The sequence below is a fragment of the Piliocolobus tephrosceles genome, chromosome 19, assembly GCF_002776525.5.
Source record: "Piliocolobus tephrosceles isolate RC106 chromosome 19, ASM277652v3, whole genome shotgun sequence".
Lineage (NCBI taxonomy): Eukaryota > Metazoa > Chordata > Mammalia > Primates > Cercopithecidae > Piliocolobus > Piliocolobus tephrosceles.
This window is the reverse complement of record NC_045452.1, coordinates 19,284,771-19,294,933: the sequence shown is the minus strand read 5'-3', so window position 1 is coordinate 19,294,933 and position 10,163 is coordinate 19,284,771. Positions and strand designations below refer to the sequence as shown.

The following is a 10,163-nucleotide window of genomic DNA, read 5'->3' as shown; positions in this document are numbered from 1 at the left end:
TTACTCATTACCCTCCCCTTGGTGCGTACACTTCCCTCCCCTGCTGGGGGCCTTGACTTGGGGGGTGGTCCTTGGCTTTCTAAACTTCCTGGAGGGGAGGGGACTGAAGCAGGTAGAGCTGATGCTGTTCTCCCACGTCCCCAAGCATCTTGCAGGACACCTTTTATCAAAACAGCCTTATTTAATCAGGCCCCAGAGGCAAGTCTGGGGTATACAGGCAGGTGGGATTCCTCCCCGGCAGGTCATACCTGACCTTTCTGGGGTAGGAGGGAGGCTGGGGTGGGGATGTTGGGGAAGCGGCCTGGGAGAGGGCTGTCAGGGTTACAGCGGGGACGCTCTGGGATGAGCTGGGGGCAGGCGGTTCCTTTGGGAGGTGAGACAATGGCCCTGTGTGGTACACTCCCTGCCCCCCACGCCCCACGGGCAGCTTGGTCTGGCACAAAGGCCACACTGTGAGGCTGGGCCCTCCAGCTGGTGGGGGTGGCATGGAGTGGGGCCTAAGGAAGAGCTATTAGGTCCAGAGTGGCAGTGGGAGGAGGTGGTCAGCTTGGCAGGGCCTCTGGGAGCATCCAAGTGCCGGAGCAATCCTGGCCTTCCCTGTCTTCCCTCCCATGTCTGTCCTGCAGAGGTGGAGAGGGGTTTAGGGGCAACTCGGCTTCTCCCCTCTCTGGTCTGGTAGGAACCAGCTGTTAGGTGAGGGGCCGGCTCTGCACCTAGGTGGGGCCCTGGGACCATGTCCCAGCCCCTCACACCTTGACCTCATCATCCTCCTCAGCATCCGCAAATTCAAAGGTGTTTGCTTGCACCGTGCTGGGCACCGGGGTCCTGCTGTGTGCCTGGGGCGCCCTCCACTCTTCATCCAGGCTCTCCCAGGAGGCCCGGGCTTGGGGCAGCACCTCCACCTGCTCCTGCCGCACATTCATCTCCGGGTAGTGGCAGCTGCCACCCCAGCCTGCTCCCCAGTGCCTGCCGAGGGCAGGGCCAGCAGGTCCTCGTGGACCCCCTCCCACTGGGCTGGCCTTCACCTCAGCCACTGGGCCCAACCCAGCTGTTACCCCATTGGGACAGTGTCCATGGGGTGTGGAGCTTGTGGCAGGGGCTGGAGGGTTTGCAGCAGGACCAGGGGGGTTTGTAGCAGGGGCTGGGGGGTTTGCGGCAGGGGCTGGGGGGTTTGCAGCAGGGGCTGGGGGGTTTGCGGCAGGGGCTGGAGTCTCAGCTGCAGGGGCTTCCGGGAGGCTCATGACCCCTAGCAGCTCGCTGAGGAGTGAGGGCCCAAGGTCGAGGTCCAGGCGGAAGGACAAGAGAGAATCTGAGCGGCGAAGCCCGGGCTCAGAGGGGAAGGAACCATCCCGGTCTCGGTCATGCGGCTTTTCCAAGCGGGGCAGGCGGGAGATGGTGCAGAACCCAGAGTCCAGGCCTAGAAGAGAAATGGGCAGTGGGCTCAGAGCTGGGGTCCCTCACCAGGAATTCAGGAGGGGACACAGGACAAGTCCTGGCTTGCTGAGTGGCTTCTGGCTAGTCCCTCCCCTCTCTGGCCTCAGTTTCTCCCACCTTTCCAGTAGAATATGCTCCATGGTCACCTGTGTGGTCTTCCTGTCTACCCTGAAAGCTGAAAATCATCATTGTCCTCATTTCCATTATGCAGATGAGGAAAGTGAGGCTCAGTTTGGGATGGGGCGAAGGGGCTAGCCCAAGGCCATAGAAGTCTGATGAGGTGAAATCAAGCCTGGAGCTCAAATCTCCTCTCAGTCCCAATTGTGACCTCAGCCATGGCCACCCTGCTATGACCCTGGTTGATGGCTGCAGGTGAACCCATAGCACGTGGGCTGGTTTGTGGACACAGGATGGGACCAGCAGCCACGATCTGACTGTATAGAAATGAAGGACAGATATGTGCCTTCCCAAGGTCATCTAGTCCAGCCCGTGCTTCCAGGACTACAGACCTGAGACAGAATCGAGTTTCCGTGGACCAGTCCTCAGTGTGTTTCTGAGCAGCTGCCTGGGGCAGTGGCGTTAGAGCGTTTGCCCTAAATGCCGCAAGGCAGGGAGTGGCCACCAGGTGGCAGCAGGGGCCCATGGTTCTCAGGTGAACTCTGCCCAAACCGCCAAGGTGGCACTTCCGGCTGGGCAAGAAGGCCCCTGAGTTGTGGTCCCCAGGTTTTCCAAATTTGTCGAGTTACAGGAAACCAAGTTCAGATAACAACAGCTCCAGTGTCCTGAGCACCTACTATGTACCAGCCCCCCTATGCCTCTCCTGGCACTGAATCTTAGCAATGACCCCGAGAGAATCATTATCCAGGTGAGGACTTGAACTTACAGAGGTCAGTTGACTTCCTGAAAATCAGACAGAACCGGATTGGAATCCAGAGCCCAGGCCCTTCACCTCTCCATGATATCATTCCAACATGAGGGGAAGGCTTTGGTTGAAGGGGGCAAGAATGGGTGGATGACTGGTTCAGTCGAGGCCCAGAGAGGGGGACGTGCTTGCCCAGGTCACACAGCAAGTAAGGGGCAGCTAGAACTCAAACTCCAGCTCCTCACTCTCAACCTCAGGTGTTTTGGGAAGTCAGCTTGTTCCCACCACTGCACCCCCTCCCCATCCTTGATGTGGGGTTTGGGACTGCCCTCTGTGGTGAGACCAAGGGGCCCGGGCAACAGAGCTCGCTTGGAGTTTGGAGGAACCACTGAACCCCTCTGGGCCTTAGTCTCAGCCTCTGAAAAGTGGGCCAAGATAACCCAGGCCCTCACCGTAGCTGGAGTGGCCGTCCGTGGAGCTGCTGGGGCTGCTGTCGAAACTGAGCTTGCCAACCACGAGGCTATCGTAGGCGGCCTGGTTGAGCTGGGGCAGGGAGATGGCATTCTTGATGATGGGGGAGATGGCCGGTGGAGCCGGGGAGGGTGCAGGGGGAGACGCCATCCTCCGGGGGGGCGCCCCCACCCTCCGCACCAGCTGCAGCTTCTTGGCCAGGAAGTTGCGGGGTGAGCGATGGGTGCCCCTGGAGCTGCCACCGTGGTTGCTGAGGAAGGAGGTGTCCCCGAAGACGTCCCCACCACGGCCCACATGCATGGTGTGGCGGAAGTCCCCGAGCGGGGGGCTGATCATGTCTGCAGTCAGCCGCCTCTTTCCCTGTGAACTGGACCCCCAGACCACAGGCGAGAGCTTGCCCAGGCTCATGGTGGGGGCGCCTCCGCCCCCCTGGGGGCCGGGCATCAGCTCTGGCCGCTCACAGCTGCTAGTCCATGTTCACCAGGGGCCGCGGGAGGGAGGTGGGCCGGGCTCGGGATGGCTGCTCAGCTCCTTTGCCCTGGCGGAAGCGGTAAATGACACTGTCCTAAAGTGAGGTCACCGAATGCTGAGGCTGTGGGGGGTCCATGGCTCGTCTCTCCCTGGGGCCAGCTGCCAGCCCCCTGGAAGCAGCTGTAGATGTTCAAGCGTAGAGAAAGCACCCCCGCGGTGGTCAGCTTCTCTCCTGCCCAGGGGTGGAGACCTGGAAGGAAGACAGAAAGGACGGTGATGGCAAGCCCAGGACAGAGGAGGAATCTGGGGTCCAAACATTAGTAGCTGAAGAGGATAGATCATCACAACCCCATGGATAGAGGCCCCCAGCTGATGTGGGGCAGAAGCTAGGCACAAGGGGACCCGAGTGAGTCTGTGTATAGAAAGTTCAAGAACACAGCCAGGCACGGTGGCTCACGCCAGTAATCCCAGCACTTCGGGAGGTTGAGGTGGGTGGCTCAACTGAGATCAGGAGTTCGAGACCAGCCTGGCCAACATGGGGAAACCCCGTCTCTACTAAAAATACAAAACTTAGCCGGATGTGGTGGTGTGAGCCTGTAATCCCAGCTACCCGGGAACCTCCAGCAGGAGAATCACTTGAACCAGGGAGGCAGAGGTTGCAGTGAGCTGAGATCGCACTACGACACTCCAGCCTGGGCAACAAGACCAAAATTACGTCTCAAAAAAAAAAAAGAAAGAAAAAGAAAGTTCAGTAACAGGCAAAACCAATTGATTCCATTAGCAATCAGAATGATAGCAGCCTCTGAGCAGGTACTGACTCAACAGGGGACGAAGAATTCATCGAGCTATACACTTAAACCATGTATGAGGGAAAAATAGAAGTGCTCATTCCAAGTCTGAGCAACGTAATGAGACCTGGTTTTCACAAAACATTTTTTAAAAATTAGTTGGGTGTGGTGGTGTGTGCCTGTGGTCCTAGCTACTCAGGAGGCTAAGAAGGGAAGATCCCTTGAGCTCAGGATGTCAAGGCTGCAATGAGCCATGATTGTGTCACTGCACTCCAGCCTGGGCGACAGAGCGAGACCCTGTCTCAAAAAAAAAAAAAGAAAAGAAAAAAGCGCTTATTCTGCAGGGCCCACTTATGAAGCACTTACTAAGTGCCAAGACCTCACTTGCCTCATTGTTTAAACCCATATAATACTCCTGAGGGGCTGGGCGTGGTGGCTCACGCCTGTACTCCCAGCACTTTGGGAGGCCGAGGTGGGGGAATCACGAGGTCAGGAGTTAGAGACCAGCCTGGTGGTGCTGGTCTCCACCATGGTGAAACCCTGTCTCTACTAGAAATATAAAAAATTAGCTGGGCATAGTGGCAGGCACCTGTAATCCCAGCTACTCAGGAGGCTGAGGCAGGAGAATTGCTTGAACCCAGGAGGCGGAGGTTGCAGTGAGCCGAGATTGCGCCACTGCTCTCCAGCCTGTGCGACAGAGAGAGACTCTGTCTCACAAACAACAACAACAACAACAACAACAACAAAAACATTACTCCTGAGGGCAGCACGGTATCAGTTAGAGAGGGGAAACTGAGGCAAGAAGTGAAGTAACTTGCCTGAGGCTACATAGCAACAAATGGTGAAACAGGCCCCACATCCCAGAGCCCTGGAGCCCCAGGCTACTCTGCCTTCTGCTGAGTAACTGAGTAAGTCACCTCCCTTCTCTGTGCATTAAAATCTCTGCCACCCAGCGAAGCCAGGAGGGAGCAGATGCCTCACCAAGGCTTTGTGAAGCTGGGTAAACAGCCAGAGCAGAGGTTCCTCCAAACCATCCACCTTCAAGGAGCTTCCTGGAATAAGGATCCTGTGGTCAAAAGTGGCTTTTTCCAGCTGCGTCCTCCACGCGCGAGCATATTCAAGGCTCTGAGAAGGCCCGCAGGAAAAGACTTTATCACAGTTTGTCAAATTGATGTGGGAGCCTTGTTGTCAGGGAGCAAGCTTTGGAAAAAGCTCAGCCGGTGCCAAAAGCTATTTCTTGCCCATCTCTCCCTTCCTGATTCCCCATCCCCACCATACACACACATATCCTCCCCAGCTCCAGCCTCTCTAAGCATTTCTTGTTCTGACCCCTTTCCTTCTGACCCCTTTTCTTCTAGTATCATACAAAGTCCAGGCTAGAGCACACCTGTGATCCTATGCTTTTCCTGTGGCCCACTGAGGGCAAAGCTGGCTCAAGGTCAGATCCACAGAGCTAGTCGAGACTTGAACTCAGAGCCTCTGACTTACGTAAGTCCTTGACTGCCTTGTGGAGCCCTGTCTCACCTCCTGAGATCGGCAATGCACTTGGAGGGTGGGGCAGTGGCCTGGATTTTCCTGCCTTTCTCCCTGGGGCATCCAGCTTGGGCTCTGCACTTAGCAAGTGCCAAATCAATGCCAGCTGAATCACAGATCTCCATGATAACCTGCATGCCAAAACATCACCCTGGCCCCTTCTGAGAGTGGGAGGGCAGGCTGGGCTCAGTGTCCTCACAGTGTGACCTTGGGCAAGTCACCTACCTACACAGACCTGGGACCTCAGCTGATGAAAGTCAATAGTGATCCTTAACAAGAACACTTACATCTGTGGCTCAGCCTTCTTCCTTTTTTAAAACCATTGCTGCCACCTCCAAGCATAAAAATCTCAATACTGCCCTTCTAATGTTATTTGAAATTCAAAATAGGTTAAATAACAAGATAAGAACAAAGAAGCCAATAGGACAAAGCTTGCTTTGTTTTCTGACTACATTCTCTTCCCTTCCCACCATCTGCTCCTCCCCTGACCCTAACTCCTCCCCCTTGGAGGGGAGGAACTTCTGAATCATCTTTTTCCCTCCCTGGCACCCCCGGCACCGAGAAGTCCTCGTGGAATGTTTGCTGAAGTTCTGAAGCGCTCCACAGTTGGCCAACCATTACATGATGTCATCTGATTCTCCAACAACCCTGCAAAGCCACAGCTTGGCCCATTTGACAGGCAGCACTGAGGTTCGGAGGGAAGGGAGACCTGTCCAAGGTTCCGTGACAGGTTCATGGCAGGGCCAAGTTTCCCTGCTCAGCAGGGATTAAGGATGCATCTCTGGGGGAAGGAATGGGAGTGGGGAGGATGTTCCTCTGTAAAAAGTCCTGTAGAAGGGTCTGCCATGTGGCCTCACCCACTTGCTCCCACCCCAGCTCCCTGACTTTTTTTTTTTTTTGATGCAGGGTTTCACTCTGTCACCCAGGCTGAGTGCAGTGGCTCCATCACAGCTAACTGCAGCCTCGAACTCCCAGGCTCAAGCGATCCTCCCACCTCAGCCTCCTGAGTAGCTGGGACTACAGGCACATACCACCATGCTCAGCTAAGTTTTTCCACTTTTTGTAAGGACAGGGTCTCACTCCATTGCCCAGGTTGGTCTCAAATTCCTGAACTCAAGCCATCCTGCTGCCTCAGCCTCCCAAAGTGCTGGGATTACAGGTGTGAACCACCACATCTGGCCTCCCTGACTTCTTGAGGCAGCACCTCTTCTCCTAGCAAAAGGGGCTCCTCCCCCCTTAACCCCCATGGCCACTTTTGACTTGGGGGACCAGCTTCCTCCCCAATCTTGTGATGATCCCATCTTTCAAATGTTTCTGGGCATCCCCCAATAGTACCCATCCCCCACGCCACCCTGTCTACTAACCCTATAGAGACTGCGCAGCTCTGTGGAGCTGAGGGCAGGGTACCAGGACCCACCTTCCCATGTGGAAAACGGGAGCAGCACACCAGACAGTTCCCCTCCCAGGGGAGTTGCAAGGGTAGAAAATGTAATGAAACCCTCCGATGCTGGATGGAGCAGGGCAGCCATGGGTTCAAATCTGACACCTTTACACTAACATCTCTCATTCCAGGGACCCCTGGCGGCAGCCACGTGACACTTGCTGCCAACCACAGGCTAGCTGGCCATCAGGTGTGCCTCACCTGGCACTAGGAGTAAGCACGGCTCCAAGTGTCCTGGTGCCAGGCTCACCTCCCCTCACCTGCCCAGGAATACCACCCGTTAGTATTCAGAACACCCCTTTTACAGATGGAAAAATCAAAACTCAGAAAGGAGACATTTACCCTCAATCACAGACCAACATCGCTGATAAATGCCCCAGGGTGGGGGTGAAGACGATGGGGAATGGGGAAGAGGATTTGGAGGGCTTGGCTGCTCAGTGCTGAGCACGGTGTGGGGTGCAGGTGCAGGCCTGGGAAGACAGCAGACCCAGCTCTGCAGATTCAGCGCCTGTGACCTGGGCAAGGAGGTCATCACACAGCTTCAGTGTCCCTGGAGCCCTTATATTTACCCTATAGAGGATAGTCAGGGCCTGGGCGCATGGCCGGAGCTCACTCAGTGGTGGGAATGACGCAAGAACAAGTTTTGGAGCCAGGATCCGGCCAACAGGGGCCGCTGTGGAGGCACATGTGGTCGCGGGGAGGCCAAGGGCCGCTCTGAAGGAGAGCGGGGGCGGCTGCAGCCTGGCATTCACCTGGGGGTCACGCGCAGGCCGCAGTGCTGGCCAGGGGCCCACGTCTCATCCTGGAGGTCACTGCTCGGGTGCACACAGCCCCCTTCCTGCGGGCATCCAGCTGGGTGATGCCCCCGCCCCCTACCGCTGGACAGCGGGTCCCTGTCTTGGTTACGGCAGCTCCCCTAAACTTGCTCTGGTCCCTGGGTTAAGGGGTTAACCCGGGCAGCTGGCTTCTCCTTCCCCTCAAAGTCCAGACGCTTCAAGGTGGAGAGACGTGGAAACAGGCCAGAACGGGGTAGCTAGTTGTTCTCAGTCGCGCTAGGGGACCCGGTCCTCCGTATTCCAAGGAGGGCACCGTGGGCCATTGGGGAGCGATGGGAAAAGTGGAAAGGAGACGCGCTTCGTGCCCACCGCCCCGAGTTAGAGCCAAACCAGCCCTGGACCAGGCGAGGAGGAGCGGCTGCGGGCTGCGTCTCGGGTTCCCGCGCCACGTTTCGTGTCGCTGCGGCCTCCCAGCCAGTCCTCTCTCCTCTCTAAGCCTCAGTTTCCCGGTTTAGGAAAGGGGCTTCGAATGTTGCGGGTCTGGCACGGCTGGGGCAAAGGCAGAACAATCTGGAGGGCGACCGGGATTGGAAGTCCGGGAAAGACTTCGACCACCCAACGTTCCCTGGGGGGACGCGGGAGCCTGGGGCTCAGGACGCAGAGGGTCGCTCCGCGGGGGAAGGGGACGGCCGGCTGTCTTGGCCGGAGGGGAACCGGATGGGATGACCTCATCCACGGCTCCAGCCTGGAATGCGGCGGTCGGGGAGGGGGCAGGGTGCCTGTCCCTCTCCCCGGGCCCCCCACCCCCCACTTCCCGCTCTCCGCGTGGGCCTCGGCGGAGGGGAGACATTCCGCCGCGTCGCCCGCTCCCCGCCCCTGCCCTTCCTTCCCCCGCGCAGGAAGGCGCGGAGACAGCCCCCGCTCTGAACCTCGGCTCGCCCCCTCCTCACGCAGTTTGGCCGCTGAGTCTTGTCCGATCCTCTGCCCCCTCCGCCCGCCCCGAACGGGACACGAAGCCCGAAAGTTCGTAGTTTCCCCGCGCGGCTCCGCGGCCGCGCCCAGCCTTCCCGTGGGCACCCGGGGGCGCCTCTCCCGGGCTGGTCCGGTCCCCGTCCCGGCCCCGGGAACCTAGGAGGGTGCAGAGCCCTCGCAGGCGCCCGGACTCGCCGGCCTCCACGGCCTCCGCCCCGAGGACCCGCGCGCCCCAGCTGTTACCTGGCTTCGCGAGCCCCGGGGGCGCGGGACTAGGGCAGACTCGTCCTGCAGCGGCGGCGGCCGCGCGTCCCGGCTGGCAGCCCGGGAGAGTCGCTGGGCCGGTCTGCGCCGCCCTGGCCGCGGGCTCCGCGGGCTGGATCCGGGGGCGGGGGCGGGGTGTGGGCGCTCCTGCCTCCCGCCCCTCTCCTCCCGCCCGCGGGCGGGGCCCGGCCCCCTCCCCGGCACCGTCCTCGCCGCCGCCGAGAGCTGGGGGGGACGCGGCTGGGGGGCCAAGCCAGGCCTCTCTCCTCGCCACCCCGGCCAGGGCCAGCCGGGGAACGTGTGGGCTGCTCCGGGAAGGCGACTCCGGTCCCCGGCCGCCAACCCCTCCTCCACCCGGTTCCCCGCGTGGCCTTGGGGCGTCCAGGCCTGGTGAACTCTCCTCCCTCCTGGGCCCTCCAGCCGCGCCCTGCGGGAGTTTGGGGAATCGGGAAGCTGGATCTGAGGCCCTGAATGCCTGGGCCTTTAAACCTTGATGTTTACAAGCATGACATGCCCACTCCTTTCCTCCTGATTCTCATTCCTTTCCACCCGGTACAGGCCCCGCGGTGCCCAGGAGGAAGACAGCCACACTGGGGCGACTGGTAGAGTCGGGTAGAGTGGCTGTCAAGGCCGGGACCCTGGAGCCAGACAGCCTGGGCCCCTGTCCTACCTCAGTAACTACTTACCGTTCTCTGCCTCAGTTTCCTGATCTGAAAGTGGGATAGATAATAGCAGCATCAGATGTTGTGTGAAATGTCCTCTGCTCCAAGAGCACCTAGGAGGCTTGCTTGGCAGGTAAATGAAGTCGCATCTCAGAGACTTTACAGATCCCGCCCCCCCCCACCTCCATGGGGGGCAGGGAATCAGCCATACCCGGGACCCTGTGCCATCATCAAGGAGGGGAGATAGATTCTGGCCCCTGCCTCCCATTGTTGTGCCCTCCTCTGACTATGCCCTCCTCTGACTATAGAGTCCTCGGGCTGTCAGGGCACAGGGAGGTCCCTAACACTGCCTGAGGTCCTGGGGCCTCAGGAAAGCTTCCTAGAGGAGATGATACTGGAGTTGTCTTTTTTTTTTTTTTTTTTTTTGACGGAGTCTCGCTCTGTTGCTCAGGCCGGAGTGCCTTGGCACGATCTCGGCTCACTGCAGCT

The 10,163-nt window shown here is 58.8% G+C and overlaps 1 protein-coding gene across 1 annotated transcript; it reads right to left on the bottom strand.

Moving 5' to 3' along the window:
* Positions 1 to 161: 161 nt before the first annotated feature.
* Positions 162 to 9,114, bottom strand: CDC42EP1 (CDC42 effector protein 1). Its single transcript, XM_023222280.1, has 3 exons — positions 8,992 to 9,114; positions 2,749 to 3,488; positions 162 to 1,417 (listed from the first exon to the last, which is right to left on the bottom strand). The coding sequence occupies exons 2-3, from the start codon at positions 3,209 to 3,211 to the stop codon at positions 747 to 749; spliced, it is 1,134 nt and encodes a 377-aa protein (XP_023078048.1). The 5' UTR covers positions 3,212 to 3,488; positions 8,992 to 9,114; the 3' UTR covers positions 162 to 746.
* Positions 9,115 to 10,163: the final 1,049 nt, after the last annotated feature.